This window comes from Ixodes scapularis, unplaced genomic scaffold, assembly GCF_016920785.2.
Source record: "Ixodes scapularis isolate PalLabHiFi unplaced genomic scaffold, ASM1692078v2 PGA_scaffold4__175_contigs__length_147842914, whole genome shotgun sequence".
NCBI classification, from domain to species: Eukaryota; Metazoa; Arthropoda; class Arachnida; order Ixodida; family Ixodidae; genus Ixodes; species Ixodes scapularis.
The window spans coordinates 129,325,311-129,345,488 of record NW_024609879.1 but is presented as its reverse complement, the minus strand read 5'-3'; the positions used below and the strand labels follow the sequence as shown (position 1 = coordinate 129,345,488).

The window sequence follows — 20,178 nt, the reverse complement described above, 5'->3', positions numbered from 1 at the left end:
CGACGGAACCTTCGCCGGACTCCGACATCTGGGACTGCCATGCACAGCTCCCGGCCAAGTCTGCGCTATGACCTCCAACCATCGAGGCGAAGACAACCGCCTTCACGAGGACAGGCCACGGAGGACTCGTGAGCGAGATTGACCTGATGTGTCTATGACTTGACGGAACTTTGATTAGTGTTGAGACGCGTGTAGGGATTTCTTTATTGTACTCTTTTTTTTTTTTTGTGATTCTCTCTTTCTTTTCTGACGGTTTACTTTTATCTTTCTTTCTCATTATAGTTCTTCCGCTCGCTTAAATAATATAACGTATTTCTCATTCCCGAAACTCTCATGGTCTTTGTCTTCCTCTTCTGCCAACGGGCGGTGACAATGTCACAAAATAAACTTTCCGCGAACAACTTCTACAGGTGAATAATTACGGTGTTAGACACATCTTAAGTTATGAAAGAATCCGAAATTAACACCTATTCCGAAAAAAATTATATCCAAAATAGAGGTTAGTTTCATGTTTCGTTCCAGATTTAAAAAGTGTCTTCTGGCGCAGATATTGTGCTGAACACCGTTTTTGTTTTCAGGATAAAGTGGACACACGCGCTCATAACTTCTTGGCTCCCTCGTATAAGCGGTACTAATTTGTGTCAATCAGTGAAGCCAGTAGACTAGACATACTCAGCAATTGACATACCGGCACTCCTCTCCGACCCTTACTATAACCTTCATTTTGAAAAACTCGCAAATAGGGCACTAGATGGCGCGTTCAGCCGATACCACCTAGAAGGCAAGACCTGCACGTGCCGTCATCATCGGTGGATCCCGCCCCCAAGCGGCAAACGGCCGAAGCTTGACGGGAGTCGCCGCCAGGCGGCAGACCCGTCCCTCCCGGCGTCACCGCGTGTTAGCGTTTTTCACAAGAGCGACGCCAGCACGCGGCCACACCACGACGGTTGTATAGACGTTTGCATGTACAGCCTCTGGGGGCGGCCATCTTGTTCCTGATGTGGGTAGATCGTCTGATAGTCGAGCATTGCTGAGGCCATGTAGGCCTCTGCAATGCTTGACTATCGGACGATCAACCCACACCAGCAGCAAGATGGCGGCGCCCAGAGCCGGTACTTGCAAACGCCACCAGAAGTAAACGTGCTCGTCCCGGAAGTGAGTTTTTGACAGGTCTCGTAAACGTGATTGTTCAAAATCCTGACTTTTTTTTTCATTTTAATTTTAGGACAATCTGTTAGTGGCGCACTAAACAGCTGAGCAGAGAAATCTTCGATAAAACCGTTTCTCACGTGAGTATCTCGAGGTTCCAGTTGCTTAGGCTTGTACACCCACGCTTAAAGGGGTACCCAGACGGTTTTTTTGTTATTTTTATAGCCCTCGATTCGGCTTAAATTCTGCTAAACACACCAACAGACATAGCTAAATTAGTCACCAAAGTAATGGGCAAAAAATAAAAAAAGCGAAGTTGTATTCACACTTTCGGTCACCACCGTGTTTTTTAAAGTGAAAGTTTCTACTGGCGACAAAGAAGAGGTGACGTCAGGGGAAGGCAAGGATTCATACTTTAGACTGTAGACTTTGTTCCCAACTGATTGCTAGCAGTTTCATTGTGTCAAATGAATGCTCTGCACCCAAACAGCAGCAGGAAACAAATGCTCGGCATCCATATCTAGGCTGTCGGTCGACCCACAAGCGTGTCTTCCCCTGACATCAAGCCACTGAAAGGCGTTGTTATACCTGCATTTATAATGCAATTAAATACAAAGGTGCAAGCGAGGTGGACAAGAATGACGAAAATAATCCTTGGAGGAGGGAAACAAGAGGGACAAAGGACAAACACAAATCTCCAAACACATCTAGGGGACTGGTGCGCGACTGAAAAAATCCGCCTGGACCGGGTCTCGAACCCGGGACCTCTCCATTACAGGTGGAGCGCTCTACCAACTGAGCCAACCAGGGGTTAGACGTCAGCAGAGCAAACAGGTTTTATCAGCTGCCACCAGTCTAACACTAACAAGCGTGAAGCTTGCAATTTAATGTCATGATTCTAATGCAATTAAATGCAAAGGTGCAAGCGAGCTGGACAGGAAGGACGAAAATAATCCTTGGAGAAGGGGACTAAGAGGGACAGAGGACAAACACAAACACAACGAATATCAACACTGTATCCAAGTTTCGGTGCATAGACGATTCCATTTTTACAGCCGAAGCTGTATACCTCTACCAGCCAAGGAAATTTCCGTGTAGTTGGCGTTGTAAGCAAAAACCTCCCGGCGAACAATTGAAGCCAGAACAGCACATCTGTTTTGCAGACAGGCGCACAGCATACAGCTCAGTATCCGTCTCAATAAAAAAAAAACACAAAATAAGAATCAACAAAACAAGGATCGAAACCATATGATAAACTTAAAGGGGCACTAACACACCAAAGATCGTATTATTTTTTATTGTCTAAAACGATGCAAGTTGTAGTCATATACACGCAAAAAAAAACGCATCGCGAAAAAAAAAATTTCTTCGAGCGCGCGCGCGCCTTTTTATTTTTGGCGTTTATATTTCCCGCGCTAACCTCCTTGCTTCTTTTGATCGGTGACGTTAAAAATCAGGAAATTTAGAAGCTTTGTATGCGACATTTCTATAACATTTAATAACAGCAATCGTAAAACATGTTTTTTAACGCAATTGCGAACGCACTACGGCCCCTCTTTTTGAAATACCAAAAATCAGATTTCGGCGTGATGTCGCTTCCTGGATTTGTATCCTCCCTCGCGCTCCCTCGGAAAACTTGGCGGCGCTAACGACGAGACGGGGACAGTACGGCTCTGGACGGGGAAGAAACCGGTTTTTTCTCGCGCCGGCTTCTCTTCCGCCTGCTCACCTCCTCCTCGCCTCGGGTTGCTGTGGCAACGGCGGAGGTCCCAAAGAAAGTCGAGTCGCAGGAGACCGCAAAATTTGACTCACTGCACTGGCGCAGATCACGCGGGAACTTCAAATTCGGCATTTGTAAATTGTTTTTTTAATTAACAAATGCTGAACTCCCAAGTTTCGAAATTTGAGGGCAATGTTCCGGCATCGTTTTCAACCGTTTCGGATAATAAAAAAAAAGTATGATTTTGATGTGTCAGTGCCCCTTTAAAGGCGCGTGTGAGCAAAAGAAACACCCTCCCCCGCGTTCCGGTAGAGATTAGGTTTGCAGCTGCTTCGAAAGCGGTTGACGTCATTAGCTGCCGCGGCGACGGCAGCATGGACGTGGTGAGTGACGTCGCTAGCCTTTCATGTATACAAGAAGAACCCGCCTATACCCCGTTTGACCTTGTGTCCGGAAGCAGCGGACGCTACGAGCTATCTCAGCCAATCCCGTTCTGTGGACGTGGCCTGTGATACGCTTTCCGCGCGCCGCTGCGCCCCCTCTCTAGGGTCACGTGATACTCACACGGCCTCCGATTGGCTCCGATGGCTCCTAACATGCGCTGCGCTTAAACCTAAGATGAAACGGAGTATAGCAACTGCTTCCATTGTTGCGGCAGCACCGCGACGAATAGGTCAGGCATAGTTAGGACTCCCGAGGAGCAGCGTGAATACTAGGAGCAGCAAAGAGAAAAGAAACGGCAATACGACCAGCGGCGGCGTGCCGCGACCGACGGCGGCATTTTGTAAAGTACAGTAGGCAATCGTTGCAGGTGAAACCACAACTTCGTTGACCAACCACCTTCAGGGCGTGGATCTTGTAGCCCCAATTTTTTTTCTGGCTTACACACCATATTGAGCAGCTCTAACTCAGCGCTGACTCAGCGATGACAGCAGCACTGATCCATTACTGGCGTCACGTTATCTCAGCGCTGAGTAGCAATGTGTAGAGCGGCCGTAAAGCGTGACTTATTTGGGGACCTAAACTTACCGATCTTCTTGAGCCGTTCCAATTCTTCCTCTGCCAGGGTGTGCAACCTGTGGGGCAAGGATCCGTCCAACGATCGCGGTGCTGTGAGCACAGGCTCGATTCGAGTGACCGCGTCCACCATCCCTGTCTGGCGAACATTATATCCGATGGAGCAGCAAGACATACAACAGATTTGTTAGACAAGGCGGTAAGTGGGCTGGTTGGTTTAACATCGTCAAACGTGAAAAGAGCGCAAAAAAATTGAACAAAGGACAAGTGAAAGAAGTGCACGGACAAAGCGCTGACCGTCAACTAAAGTTTAATTTTCAGGCGAACCAGAAAAATAAACACAGAGCATAGGAAAGAACCAATAAAGACACAAAAAATTATACAACCCAACCGACAGGATGTCTACCACGTCATCACCCTCACATGTGTGAGGATCAGGGAGAATGGCAGGCACGTGTGAGGGTGATGACGTGGTAGAAATCCTGTCGGTTAAGGTGTATAATTTTTTGTGTCTTTATTGGTTCTTTCCTATGCTCTGTGTTTATTTTTCTGGTTCGCCTGAAAATTAAACTTTAGTTGACAGTCAGCGCTTTGTCCGTGCACTTCTTTGACTTGTCCTTTGTTCAATTTTTTTGCGATGTTTTCACGTTTGAAGATTTGTTAGTTCGTGATATAGTTAATGCGAAAACAGCATGATATCTTTTTCGTGCGTTGCATTTTCCTCAAAGAGACATGGTTAACATGTTTTACACCGTAATTTCGTGACACAAACTTGCATATTCCACCAAATATTACTAATTCTCATGACTAGCGTTTGATGTCTCATACAAGTTAACATAAATTAAGATACCCCGCTTGTCTCGCCATAGCTGTATCACCCTGTTAACTTCTCTGAAGAATATTGCATCCTACGGAGCAGACCAAAAAACAAGAATCCTGTGAAACACTATTCGCAGAACGATTAGAAGGGACACAAGACTTGATTTATGTCTTTCAGCATTTTTTCTTAGAAAAACATTCAGGAACAAAAAGGTTTTACGGCATAAGTTTGGGACAAAAACGTGCACATTTTGCAACACTGCTGATTTCAATGAATGAGTATATATACTAATTCCTGAAAGTGGAGAACAATAAAAGCCGGCGACCACTTGCTTGTGGCTAATGTAGCACCATGTGATACTCATTAGATTTTACTGTTCCAGTCGGTTTAGAAATTTACAGTATTGTTTTATAAAGAATCATTTTCTTTGGTGTTTTTTTTTAACGTAGAAGGTTAAGCGATGCCCACGTGCCATAGGTCTTGTGGAGTGGTATACTAGGAAAGTATATTTTTCTCAACCTTTCAAGTCGAGCAGGATTTGAATACATCGAATGATCATTTAAAATGTAATTCCAATTGAACACCCAAGAAAGAAAAAAAACTTGGTATTGTTTCGAAATATCTTGTTGAGAACTCTTGAAGATATTGAGAGCTATGATGATTCTTTCCGATAAACATCCACTACAAGCCCAGTTGGTACGACTGCTGTTCCACTGGTCGGCGAGGTCATCGGTAAACAACCTTGCGCATACACCGACTGCTACCATCGCAGAGTGGAGGAAATACTAATAACTGAATATGAGTGCAATGTTGTACACTCCTGGTTTCTTTAGATCTGCTGTGAATTTGACCTTTAGACCTGTTATGTTATATAAACTGGATGTCGTGTCCCTTATAAAATAATAAAAACCTTATGCACTTTGAGCACTCTGGCAGACAACATAACAATCGCAACTACAGCGAACAATTTGTTTATCGTACTTTTTTTCTCATTTTTTTTAAACATAATTGACCTTGCGCAATGGGAAAACGCCTCAGAAATGTCATCGAGCAGCTGCGCTAACCGCTCGAGAATAACCACGCTTCTAAGGTATGCATTCCGCCAACTGGTCCGCAATGCAGTTAAGGCCACTCATTGGTCTCGCTTTAATTAATAAAATAAATAAAAAGAATGAACAGTATCTTACATCAATGGTCTCTTTTCTGGGTGAAACTGAGTTGTTATTGGTTATTGACGCCGAATAATCTTTTTCTTTGGGTCAAGTCATTACGCGGAAATATAATCACCGGGAGCTCAGGAAACGCAGGGTTTCAAGCTGTTGTTCTTAAGTGTTCTTAACGCCTAATTTCGCAGTATTACTGACCCCGAGGCAAACATAAAAGTGTACTTGATACTGATCGCACCCTGTATTTCTTAAGTTCTCCGTGACAATGTTAGTGACAACGGCAGTGACAATGAAAGACGCCGTTCGCACTTTTATTTGCTATTATAGTATTTGAAGTTCAATGATCAAATAAGTATGTTAATTATGGCGCAAAACGCAGTATGAATTTTACCATTTCGAGGCCATTTGCTGTATCGCGCACCATCAAAGAAGCGTATTGGTCCCGGTCACGGTAGTGGTGCTTCTCAATTTCTTCGGCTTGAATCTAAAATGGCAAAAATAAAGACACATATATATTTAATGAATTTGCGTAAATTATCAGAAACCACCCTGTTAACGCCTCTTAGAGTGACTTTTGAACTAAGATTCTATCTAAACCTCTAAGAAAAAAATTAATTATACATGTTCAAAAGAACACCAGAAAGAGTTGGTTTAGTTTTGATATTGTCTGGAGGTAATCATGACGTCAACCGGTTCGGAAAAATCGCCTATGGGGCATGGCGTGTACTCACCGTCGTGTGCGTCACTTGCCCGTTCCCGTCGTATGACGTCACGAGTAGGGTCTCGGCTAGCACGGACGCCTTCTCCAGCCTGAGAATCTTCTTCCCGTCGACGGACACCAGCTTGAGGCCATCTGAAGATCTCTCCTCCAGGATCCGAGGGTGCACGTACTCCTCCCCGATCCTGGCTCCTGGAACGAGTCACACTAGCTTGATCATGCTGAAAAAGACTGGAAAGTACGGAGCGTGTTGCAAATGAGCTGGATCCATGCTATGTGTGTGTGTGTGTGTGTGTGTGTGTGTGCGTGTGCGTGTGCGTGTGCGTGTGCGTGTGTGTGTGTGTGTGTGTGTGTGTGACGTCCAGTGACGTGATGAGGTCACATGACTGTTGCGTCACACGATGTCAGGGTGGCACGTGAGTGCACGATGTCACATGGTCTCATCACATTACGTGTTCTCCCACAGTCACGTGACCTCAGGACGTCACGTGACGTCATGATATTACGTAATGTCACAGTTTTTTTTGTGAAGGTTCTTGGTGACGGTTCTTTGTGACGATTCTTCATGACGGCTTTTTGTAACTGTCTTTACTACGTTAAAAATAAAGAGACTTCACAATGAACAAAATCCCGAGACTGAGATCAACACGCACACAGGACAACATTAACACATAATAGCATCAAGCACTTCTACAATTATTCTTGAATACTACACCATTTTCGCACGTTAGTTTCAGCAAGATTTGAAGGTTATTCTAGTACATGTAATTTTGTAAGCGGTTAGGTTAGAGTCTGTTCAATGTCGCTGTCTAAGAATTTTGTACGATCGCACAAAACCCCAGCATTTTACTGATTATGCGCGTTTTATGTGCGTTACTTGGAAACTATTGGTCTTTTTTCCTTCGGATAGGAGGTTAGTTAACAGGTTAAGAGATCGGGGCGAAGGAAAGGAGGGCTGGGGAGGAGCAAGCAGGCGGACCGCTGGAGCGAGAGGGATGTTTCCTCCTCTCTTCTCCAGCAATCCATCTGCTTCCTTCTCCCCAGCCTTCCTTTCCTTCGCCCTGAACTCTTAAGCTGTCACTGATTATAGTTTGTGATATGGTCCTCCTGTAGTAGGTGCTGATGGCTGCTGGTGATTCTCCGCTGTGAATGATCTATACGTTTTGCCGGTAACTTTTTGATTCAGTGACGGAATCGAAAGATGATACATTCGAATGAAAGTTTCGCGCACTGCATCGGTAACGCCGTCGTCGGAAGCAGACCCTGTTTTCTTCAGGTGCTTGTTTATCTTCGAAAGCAGCCAAACGTTGTGTGGCGCAATGTCCGGGCTTTAAGGTAAATGAGGCAAAACATATTGAAACTGGAGCTTCTCCATTGCGGCGTTAGTCTAATACCCCTGTCAGACGGGCACCTCAAAGGACCTTTACGCCAAAGGACCTTTAGTGTAAATGTCATTTAAGCAGTGCCACACATCAACTCAAATGGCATTAAGCGTGAAACTGAGTTCCCGCGGCTCATTTACGGCTGCTAAAGGCGTATACTCTCGTCAGCAGCGCGGCGTACACTAGAGAAGCCATGGATGAAGAAAGAATAAAACAATTAAAACAGGGACAACACAACCACATCTAGACAACACAAAAGCTAGAGAAGCGTATTGAAATAAAAGATCGTAATGATATCTAAAATCAATGAATTATTATTACTGAAAAATAGCGTGTTTCACGTATATTTTTTTACGAACCTCGCTCTACTAATAGTTTTTTGTACTCAGGGCCCCAGCTATCTAGTGTACGCCTCGTTGTCGCCTGCTCGCATCGTCCGCTTCGGCATTTCGGTTTTCTTCCTCTGGATTTCCCTTACAACCATGCTTATCTAGCTTTTATTTCTCTACTTTATATTTTGCCATCCTTTAATAATTTATTGCTATCCATATTGTACAAATTTAATGTTCTTTTTGTTTTGTTTTTTACATACATATTTTTATATCTTACATCTTGCGTCGTGCGATACGTCGAAGGACGGAGGACCCTCCAACAGTCAAGAGGGGTCGCCGTGCTTCTCTTGGAGAGTCGAGGCGACCTGAGCGCTGATACGACTTCGGGAGGATCGGCTGGAGGATCTCCGACGCTTGCGATGAACCTCAAACGCGAGCACGACGCCGAACCAGACAGGGCAAACGCGTAGCAGAAGCACGGAAACGATCGGGAGCGCTGAGCAACGTTAGGACTGCGTGAGTGCGAGACACCCAGGGTTGCCGCTAATTGCCAAAACAAACCACTTTCCTTGGGCATAAAGTGGACTTTGTTGTCATCACTGGACTGAATTCGTCATTTTTTCTTCTTTAATATATTGTCTGCTCACAAAAAACTTTAAAAAAATATTTATATCACCAAAATAATATTTTTCTGGCGCAAACGCGATTTATGCGTTTGAAACGAGCTACGAGATTTCAATCGCTGTAAATATCGTCTAAATGGCATTTACTTGCTCTGTCTGGTACGGCAGAACGTAACGTTCATTTGAAAATCCTAAAGGCCTTTGGCGTAAAGCTCCTTTTAGGTGCCCGCCTGACAGAGGTATAACAGACGACAGCAATCATCTTTGACGGCATGCGGATAATAATGCACCGGTAAACTCTAAAAAAAGCCCGTGAGTCTGCTTTCCCGCACAACACTCGGAGAGCCAATCACCGCAAGTTACGGAGGCAGCTCAGCAAATGGAAATGCCGAAACATATGTTTAGACCAAAAAACGCGGTCTGAGTATAGTGACATTAAGCAATGCAAGCGTGACGTTTTGCATTGCAACTCAGCCTGCGTTTTCTGGTCTAAACATATGTTTTGGCATCGTCATTGACTGAGCTGTCACCCTGAGCTGCGGTGATTGGCTCCCCAAGTGTTGTGCGGGAAAGCAGACGCTCGAGCTTTTGTTAGAGTGTAGTGGAAATGCATCACCGCCGGAGGGCACTATATTGAAACGTTATATGCTCTTGGAAAAATGGAGATTCCAAAGTTTCATTTGAATGTAACATATTTCTATTACATCGGTGAATAGAAAAGTTACAACCTGAAAGGCAAAACGTGTCGACCACCGCATTTATAACCTAATTTAACGATCCTCGACGACAAAATCGACTACGACTTTTCTTTGCACTCTAAGAAATGTCTGCGCGTATACTTACCCGCAAAATACTCCAAGAGCCAGTCTCTGCGATCTACAAAGTCAGCTCAGCGAATGATAAAGCGGAAAATCCGTTTAGACCTCAGAATGAAGTCTGCGCTGTGGCGTTACGCAGTGCAAAAGCGTCATCCTAGAATTGAGTAATGTCACAGCGCATACTTAATTTTGAGATCTAAACAAATGTTCCGCCTCGTCATTCGCTGAGCTGATTTTGCTGATCGCAGGGATTGGCTCTTCGAGTGTTTTGCGGGTAAGTAGACGCGCAGGCATTTCTTAGATTGTACGCTTAATTGTGACTCGATCCCCGACGACAAAATAGCTCTACGACTTTTCTTTGCGCTTAATTGTGGCTCAATATTGCGTCATGCATCGTCCCAAATGTAGAGTTCAATAACTATGACGTTGACTTCATTACGGCTTTATTGTAGAGCATTGGGAATGGGCCAATCACTAGGAGCTATGCAGTGGACATCCACTGAGTGACATGATGAGCACGTCGGTTGTCTGGAATACACAAGCTGCGAAGCTGCTACGATTCGTGGCGTTATGACTTGTGATTGCACATGCGCGAATGGCGTCCACTATGGTTTCTAACAACTTCAGAAACGTAGTCTGCGGCAAGTGGCGAACATCTTATAATAGCTCCGCAGCCAATCAGAATGCGGCATTAGCCGATAAGGTTGCCGAAGGACCAATCGCGAAACAAGGATCGTGAACATAATAAACCACCCCCTGCCTTTTTAATGGGGCACTTGAGCGGATTCTGAGATTGTCTATTTATAGTGATGACTGAATCTCAGGGCTCTAAGCAACCTACAGCGAAAACAACAGAAATCGCACTCTTGAGAGGATGATTCCCTTAGATAAAATTGAATTCAAGCTTGTGACCAGGGATGGGAAAAATATACATGCAAATATGTATCGAAATACAAATACAAAATACTTCGTCAAAAATGTATTTAATTACAAATCTAATTACATTTCCAAAAAAGAATTTAAGTACAAGATACAAATAAAACCAAATGTATTTGATCTCCTCCAAATACATTCCTCAAAATTTGCGTCAGCGACTTTAGGGCACCTGCAACGGGTTTCTGAGTATCTTATTTTAATTTTGCATCGCACATTCGGGAGTTAGTGTGCGATAGTAACGTAATAGAAATATATTCACAAAATATGTAATAAGCTTGGACGTATTAGGTGAAGAAAGTACAGAGTTTCAAGCAGCTTTTTTTGTCGATTACATTTTGGTATAGACCAACAAATAACCGAGACGACCAAGATGCGCAGCACTAGCGAGAGAATTTTTTATTGTTGCAACTTGCACCAGTTACGAATATCTGGACGACCCGCGCTTTTAGAATGTTCCAGGAAAAAATGAGGATGGAAATCAGGCTGGAAATCATCGCAAGTTGTCACAGCTAGCACTTATTTAGCCAGTCTGTGAACGTCGATTTCGTCACTATTCTTGCCCTGGACTAGCACCGTAATCACAAAGTCACTAGACGCTTGTGCTTTATTGAGAGACACTGCATTCGGTGCAGAACGTAGTTTTCTTTCTGTTCTGGACAGTGACAATAAATTTGAGGGATGTATTTTCGCCCACAAAATTGTATTTAATTACAATCGTATTTGAAATACCCACGTTTTAGTATTTAAATACACACGTCAAATACATTACCCAATTTGTAATTAAATACAAATGCAAAATAAACAAAGTATTTGAAATACGTATTTCAAATATTTGTATTTGAAATACTGCCCATCCCTGCATGTGACATAGCCCTCTTTCTGCACCTTGGAGCAGACACCTGGACGCGCCATCCGACGGCGTGTTTAACAAATAATTACTGGATTACGTCTCTTACATCCAAATATTTCACGTTTTTCTTTTCACAAAATAGAATGCACAACGCGCCTTGAATAGACCGACCTCACCAGCTAGTTTGAGTACGCCACCGCTGCCGACGTGCATCGTGGGAGCTGTAGTCTTTCTGCACGCGCGACAACCCCGCTGGAGGTCTGCGCTAGCAGAGCACGAGGCGGCATGAGCTGTCTCGTGAACTGGCGTCTGCCTCCTACGAACTACAGTTATGGCGGCGTCACGCATGCGTGGAACGCTTGGTGACATCGGTCTATTAGCAATATTAGTATACAGGGTGAAAGAAGGAGACGGCAGGCTCTTTAAATCGACCGCAAAATTCGGTTTCTTAACCTATCACGCTACGACTTTGTGCAGCGTTGCCCACAGATGGTGCTTTTTTTTTTTTTTTGTAAAATTTTCAAAGAGCGAATTTACCTGAGGAAAAAGTAAAGAAAGACAAAGTCTTAGCTCCTATGGAAACGCAGCGACGCCACCGGTCTTCACAACAAGACGGCGCCGTTTCGCACGGGAGACAAGAGATGGCGCAAGCGGTCGCGACGCCAACTGCCGCTAATGAACGAGCAGACGACGCCGAGAGCCGGCGTATTTAGCAGACAAGGAACTGCAGTTCCTTGTTGTTACCGCGCCCGTTTTTCTTTCTGCGACTGTCGCCGCCCGCGGAACGCGCGCGGCTTTTGAGTCGAAAAGATTGTCTGCTAAAGACGCCGGCTCTCGGCGCCGTATGCTCCTTCGTTGGCGGCGTTCGTTGCGCCATCTCGTGTCTCTCGTGCAAAACGTCGCCGTGTTGTTTGAAGATCGGTGGCGTCGCTGCGTTTCCATAACAGCTAAGCCTTTTTCTTTCTTTACTTTTTCCTCAGGTAAGTTCGCTCTTTGCAAATTTTACAAAAACAAATGCACCATCTGTGGGCAACGCTGCACAAAGTCGTAGCGTGGTAGGTTAAGGAACCGAATTTAGCGGTTGATTTAAAGAGCCTGCCGTCTCCTTGTTTCTCCCTGTAGTTGAGAATCCGTGCAAAGTTAACTTTTTGCATTAATGAAATTTTAGGCAGGTGGTAGGGACCCGAAAATGCCCCTTTAAACTGCCATCTAGGGCTGGAAATTTTTATTGGTTGAAGTCTGACAAGCAATATGCAATTAAAAATAAGCTTCTACAAAACGCACTTCAATGTCCCTTTAAGCTTCCAGATATAGGAGTTGAAATTTTTACCCTACCTGTAGCAGTGCCCAACAGGCAGATGGCAAGTTTCCAGACAAGCATCTCGGTGTTCCTGCCCCGGTCTAGTGGAGTGGTCGTGACAATCGGTAAAGGTTCCAGGATATGCAAGAGCTGGTTACTTAAATCGCCAACCTGTGACGTCTGACTCTTCGATTTAGGGATTTCTACCCAATCAAAGTTAGCCAACGAGCGCATTTAAAAAATAAAAAACAACATTTTTTTATTGTAGAGAATGAGGAGAAAATGCCGACAAAACCTTTGTCACGGGAACAAAGACTTTTCATTCACTCATTCATTTTCATTGCCCTCAAATCTCCCATTCCTAGGCTTCACATAAGGTGGAGAGGATACAAAGAAAAAACTGAAAGACGTTCAAACACTTCCTAGAAAAGAAGTCCGTAGCGCTCTTTTTGTGACGTCACAAAGGAAGGCCATCGGGGGCGCGCGGCGAAGCGAAGGCAACGCGCGCGGATCGACAGTCGTAACGCGCTTTTATTTAAAATTGGCCTAGTTGTATGTTTTGCGCCACGGCCCAATATTGGGCCAATATCGGTTAACATGGCCGCGGCCGCTGAGGTGTCAGCAGACTTGGGCCAAGCCAACGTTACTATAAATTAACCGATCGGTTGGGAAACTGCCATAGAGCCATGCTCTGAAAAAGTGGCACCGATCCGTACTGGAGAACCGAGCTAATAGCGTTCGCAACGGCGCGATTTCGCCCGCACCTGCCACTCGAGGAACTGCACTTGACTTCTATTTTGAGTTCAATCGGCCATTTTGGATCCGAAACAGATACGGTGGAAGGGGCTTCAAGGGTTCCACCCCCGATTCCCAAACAGACGCGGCGCGAGTAACTGCCGAAGTTAGGATGTTAGGTCGGGACGCGCTACCTGAAATCACCGCTGAGACATGGTTGTGTACAAACAATATTAATTGTGCCGCAAACCTTGTAAACTAAAGATTTTAGAAAATATCACGCGCCCCCCGTTTTGTACAAATCTCCAATAAAAGTTACTACAAAAATAGTTTTTTCTGTTTGTTTGTTCAGAAAAACCCAGTTCCAGCCGCTGATTTCCCGGCGCGCCGTCAGCGCGGCCCGTGGGAACAGCGGCGGCCGCCGCGATTGGTTGGCGCGATTGACCGCGATTCAGTATCGTTTTAGAAATGGTCAAGAACTGCTAATATTGGCCGATATAGCCGGTTCAGGCCCGACCCGGTTCAGACACTTGGGTCGGCGAGACTTGGCCAACCCAAGTGATGTTCCGCCGACATCGCCCACATCACGGTAATACTGCCCCGATCTTTACGATCCAGTGCCAATATTGGCAGTATCCGAATGATATTGGCCCAATTTCTCAGGTCTGACGCCAATATTGGCGCAATAATGTGTGCTTCCTTGGTGCACGTAGTCCCAAGGTTACGGGGATAATCATAAATATAAATTTGTTACTTTCAAGCTTGGTAACGCGTTGTATATTACATTTATATTATATATATATATATATATATATATATATATATATATATATATATATATATATATATATATATATGTGTGTGTATTAAATTGTGCAAGACTGGGCTTTTAAAACCTATATTAATGTCGGATAAGCGCGCACAAACACCACCTCGTCGCTCGATAAAAAACTTTTTTTTTTCACGTCGATACCAGATATTTTCTCACGTAGTTGCGTCATGGCCTTTCTTCTCCGACGTTGTGACGTAACCGCTCGGAGCGCTACGGCCTTCTCTTCTAGGAGGTGTTGGTTTACAACTCCCTGCATTTCGCCGAATTAGAGCGCAGCTCTTAAGGAGGATGAGGGAAGAATACGGAAGGGATGGTGAGCCCCTCCTCCCCCCTCCCCCTTCCTTGTCTCCAGCTCCCCTCCCATTTTGAGGAAAATTTTAGCTACATTTCCCACTAAATTTAGCGGAAACGATTCCCCGCTAAATTTAGCGGAAAAATTCCCCCTTTAACTTGTGGGCACCCTGGCGGCTCCCAAGCCAAGTTGCCCGACTGCGAGGCTCAAGCCGAACTTTTCCCGCGTGGCGGCGACGTCACGCCAGCCACGCGCACATCGGATGCGCCGCCTTGATAAGGCAAATCAGAGGCGGCGCACAGGGAGTCGCTGCCTGGACTCCGGCAGCGCCGGTAGCAATGTTAATCGTCTTGTCCGTGTCCAATTAAATGTAGTTTCTTGCTGTTGAAACCGTTGGCTCCGTGTTATTCCTCCGGGTCGGGTATGCAGCAAGGCAAACCGACCACAATGGCGCCCAACGTGGGGCCCGAACCCACGACCCTGAGATTAAGAGTCTCATGCTCTACCGACTGAGCTAGCCGGGCCCAATTAAATTTCGGCAAGGAGCTCGCATTCCCGCTTTCTAACAGCCTCCTTTCTACAGAGTCTGGAGGAAGGCCTCGCCCCTACGTGAAGTTCGCAGAGGACCTGCGAAAGCGCTTCTCCGATAACCTTCGAGAGGCCAGAGAAAATCTCGACGTCGCCCGGGTACAGCAGGCTGAACAGTACAACCGGGGGCGACGTGACTTGCAGTTCGAGGTGGGAGATTTTGTACTCCGGCGTACTCACCCACTGAGTGACGCCGCTCGAGGCTTCGCAGCCTCCCTCGCCAACAGGTGGGAAGGTCCGTTTCGCGTGCGTGAAAAGTGCTCGCCACTCACTTACAAACTAGTTAACTGTGAGTCTAGTGAGGAAACCGGACCTGTTCATGTCACCGACCTTAAACGATTTTTCCAAGCAGAAGACGAAGATTCCTCGCAGGACCGGAACGACACTGACGGCAGTCCCGTTCCGGAAACCCCCTTGTCTCCACCAAGGCGGCGGTATAACCTGCGACGTCGGTGACACCAAAGAGAGAGGAACTTTTTTTTGTCTCCTTGGCCTCTTTCGCATTTTGGGGGTAGTTTTATACTTCCACGGATCTGCCCCTTTTTCAAGAGAGGGGGGGAGAAGATTGTGTGCCCACCTCAGATCCGTTATTTCAAACTTTCTGGAAGGGGTCCGAAAATAACGTCAGGCTCAGCCCTCAACTGAGTCCCATGTCGTCTGCTTCCATGTTTTCTACGAAGCTGACTCATGGACAAAACCGTCGCCACACCCGCCATCTGAACGACACGGCGGCCGGTCTCATCGTGGACCGCGGCCACCCTCTACAGGACCACGGGCAAAGCAGCCACCTGGTGGAGCCCTGACCCCGAACAAGCGACAAGCTGGAGCTGACCGAGCCGCCGCACTCGTCAGCAGCCGCCGCGCTCGTCCAGCAGGCGCCGGCCGGACTTAAACGTCAGTCCGCCCAACAGCGCCATCCACCCCCTGACGCCCACAACGTCTCCGTCATCGACATGCCGGACGAAGCTTGAGGGGGGGGAAGTGTGGGCACCCTGGCGGCTCCCAAGCCAAGTTGCCCGACTGCGAGGCTCAAGCCGAACTTTTCCCGCGTGGCGGCGACGTCACGCCAGCCACGCGCACATCGGATGCGCCGCCTTGATAAGGCAAATCAGAGGCGGCGCACAGGGAGTCGCTGCCTGGACTCCGGCAGCGCCGGTAGCAATGTTAATCGTCTTGTCCGTGTCCAATTAAATGTAGTTTCTTGCTGTTGAAACCGTTGGCTCCGTGTTATTCCTCCGGGTCGGGTATGCAGCAAGGCAAACCGACCACAAACTTTAGCATGGAAGTTTTTAGGCTAAAATTAGCGGAAAAATTTTTTCGCCCTCAGCTCGCAGCAAAGTTTATGCAAGAGCGTGAACTAGCGGACATTATTTTTTTTTCTCGGTGTGTTGCGACTTACGTTGAGGTAAGCCTTAAACATATCGATGAGTTATTCAGCATCTTCTACAACTCACCTAGAGTGAGTAGAAAAATATGCATCGAGCATCGGGACTCCTTTCCACCATTGTCCGATGCACAAAGACGGCCATTGGCCCGTTCCTGTCACGTGACGTTTGATTACGGGCTGCCTTCTCGGTGCTTAGAACTGCCCAGGCGCCGTCTGCGACAGCTGTATATGGTTTTAAGTAGATCCTTTCTGAATTACGAAATTACGCATATATTATGCGCAGCCGCCATTAGCTGGTCTCATCGCTTCCGGTATGAAGCCCGTGATTGGTTCCGAGTTCGGGCCGAGCAATGACGCAGCACTCGTACGAATCCGTTTCAATCCGAGAACAGTCCGAAGGCTGATGAAGCACGCGTGTCCAATGGGGGATCGCAGTGCATGACCAACTAATATGGATCCCACATAATCTATGCATCATTTTGAAATTTCGAAATTACAAACTTACGAACATTACAAACTTACAAACATTTCAAACGTTCGAGTGTTAAGGCGTACGAATCTCAATATCGCTTTGCTCAGTGGTGAACCGTTTTGCAAGCACATCAACGAAAAGCTTTTTTTGTTTTTTACATCTTCCATCAGGCACGTCGGGAAAGGCTGGTGACGACTGGCAACATTGATTCTTCGTACTCAGCAGTATGTACGAAGTGTAATTACTATAAATGCCTGTTAACACGTACAGCACAGAGCTCACTCAGCGCTATTCGCCTTTTTTTGTCTGGCAACGGAATCAGTGGGGCACTTCGGGCAGATTTCCGGTTCAAACTTCATTGATAGTTCCTAATTGTTTTTATTCATTAATATTATATTATCATGAAAGGGAATTAAGTCTGACAGTGCTATAAGTGGAAATTTCCAGAAGATAGCGTGTATATTTGATTTCGCAGATACTGCGTAAACCGCTGCCTAGTCCAGAACCGGAAGTGGTTGGGGGCTTTTTGCACACTGTCGCCACCACGTTTCAACTCACGCGAGAAAGAGCGAATATCAGCTCTGCTGTATCAATGTTTCGGTGCGTAGGTGATTCCCAATTTTCTTGCTTACACACCATGCAGTGCTGCGCTGACTCAGCGCTGAGTCAGCGCTGACAGCAGCACTGATGCATTCCTGGCGGCACGTTATCTCAGCGCTGAGTAGCAATGTGTGAAGTGGCCTTAAAGCATAACCTTTTTGGGGCTCTAAACTCACCGATCTGCTTGAGCCGTTCTAAATCTTCCTCTGCCATGGTGTGCAAGCTGTGAGAAAAGGTTCCGTCAAACGATCGCGGTGCTGTGAGCACAGCTTTGATTTTGAGTAACAGCGTCCACCATCCCTGTCTGAGAACATTATAACCGATAAAGCAAACCGAAATACAAAAAAAAAAGGTTAGTTCTTGGAATAGTTAACGCGAACGCAGCATCAATTTTTTTTTTGTTTACTGCATTTTCCTCAAAGAGAGCCGTGGTTAACAAATTTTACACCCTAATTGTGTGACAAAAACTGGCGCAATCTAACATATACTATTAATTTTAATGACTATAGCCTTTAATGTCTCATGTAAGTTAAGAGAAATGAACAAACCCCGCTTGTCTTGCAATAACTGTATCACCCTGTTATTTTCTCTGAAGAATATTGCATTCTACGGAGCAGACCAAAATACAAGAATACTGTGAAATGTTATTCCCAGAACAGATAGAGGGAACACACACAAGAACTAATTTATCTATTTCAGCATTTTTCTCATAGAGATTATTCAGGAACAAAAATGTTTTACGGCCTAAGTTTGTGACCAAAACGTTCACATCCCTCAATACTCATAATTTCAATAAATGAGTGTATCTATTAATTTCTGAAAGTGAGTGCCTATAAATACCGGCGACCATTTGTTTGTGGCACATAAAGCACTATGTTATACTCATTAGATTCTACTAGTCCAGTCGGTTGAGAAATTCATAGTATTGTTTTATAAGGATTCATTCTCTTTAATGTTTGTCTTTCGAGGTAGAAGGTCCCCATGTGCCATACCTCTTGTGGAGTGGTATACCAGTAAAGTGGTTTTATTTTCAAATTTTCAAGTCGAGCAGTATTTGAATACCATCTATTCAAATACTGCTCGACTGAACATTTAAAATTTAATTTCACTTCAACACACACACACACACACACACACACACACACACACACACACACACACACAAAAGCATGATATTGTTTCGAAATATTTCGTTGAGACCTCTTTAAGATATTGAGAGCTATGATGATTCTTTCCGGTAAACATCCACTACAAGCCCAGTTGGTACTGTTTCACTGGTCACCTTACACATACACCGACCGCTACCACTGCAAAGTGCAGAATACTAATAACTGATTATGAGTGCAATGTTGTACACTGCTGGTTTCTTTCGACCTGCTATGAATTTGACCTTTAGATCTGTTATGTTAGATAAATAGAATGTCGTGTTCCTTATAATATAATGAAAACCTTACGCACTTTTATCACTCTGGCAGACAACATAACAATCGCAACTACAGCAAACAATTTGTTTATTGATTTTTTTTTTCTTTTTCCAGTTTTATTAAATATAATTTTCGCGGAACCTTTTAGAGGGTGTGGTTGATCTTGCGCAGGGGCGAAATGCCTCAAAGACGTCAAGAGGCAGCTGCGTTAACCGCTCGATAATAACCGGGCTCCTACGTCTTCATTGCATCAAATGGTTTCCAATGAAGCCTAAAGGTCACTCATTGGCCTCGCTTTATTCAATCAAACCCTTAAAGAGAACGAACAGTACCTTAGATCAATGGTATCTTTTACCCGCTGAAACTAAGTTGGTATTGGTTATCTATGCCGATGAACCTTTTTCGTTGGCTCAAGTCATTAAAGAAAGACACGTGAATTGGGGTCTTAGTGAATGACCGATCAATATACGTAAAAAGAAATAACTTCCGGGAATCACGGGTTTCGAGGAAGCAAAAACGCGGAAATATAATGAGCAATATAATGAGCTGAGGAAAAGCAAGGTTTCAAACTGCTGTTCTTACGCGTTCGTAACGGCTAATTTCACAGTATTATTGACCCCGAGGCAATCATACTAGTATACTCGATACTTACCGCACCCTGTATTTCTGAAGTTGTCCGTGACGATGATAGTGACTATGAAAGTGACGATACCAGACGCCGTTCACACTTTTATTACAGCGGAGCCGCTAAAGGAGCTGTGCAACGATTTTAACATTGAAAGATTTGGCATCTTCTACTTTTGACATTGTTTATCTTGTCACAAAGGAGAGAAAACACATCTCCCTTCTTTAAAATGATGCGAAACCGCCGCGTAATCGCGAAACAAAAATCAAGCGGGTTTCACATGCAGCGATTTTGGCCCTAGAGCGGTGCGATTTCTGCCGTCGCGGCGCTCTGGCCAGCCGCAGCGGCTGAGCGGCACGGTTCCACCAGGGTGGAAATTTTTCACCTCGGCA

General features: G+C 45.3%; 1 protein-coding gene and 1 non-coding gene across 2 annotated transcripts in view; both read right to left on the bottom strand.

The window, feature by feature from the left end:
- The window catches only part of LOC120842593 (A disintegrin and metalloproteinase with thrombospondin motifs 7-like), a 52,427-nt gene extending 39,488 nt beyond the window's left edge, over nucleotides 1-12,939 (bottom strand). Inside the window, exons 1-4 of the mRNA XM_040213730.2 lie at nucleotides 12,867-12,939; nucleotides 6,604-6,782; nucleotides 6,264-6,356; nucleotides 3,899-4,025 (exon numbers count right to left, since the gene is read on the bottom strand). Of these exons, the coding sequence (XP_040069664.2) occupies nucleotides 3,899-4,025; nucleotides 6,264-6,356; nucleotides 6,604-6,782; nucleotides 12,867-12,912 (445 nt within the window). The 5' untranslated portion in view covers nucleotides 12,913-12,939. The remainder of the gene's footprint in view (nucleotides 1-3,898; nucleotides 4,026-6,263; nucleotides 6,357-6,603; nucleotides 6,783-12,866) is intronic.
- Nucleotides 12,940-15,141: 2,202 nt separating this feature from the next.
- On the bottom strand, nucleotides 15,142-15,214 carry Trnak-cuu. The gene has a single exon. It is a non-coding gene; the product is annotated as a tRNA-Lys (tRNA).
- Between the last annotated feature and the right edge of the window lie 4,964 nt (nucleotides 15,215-20,178).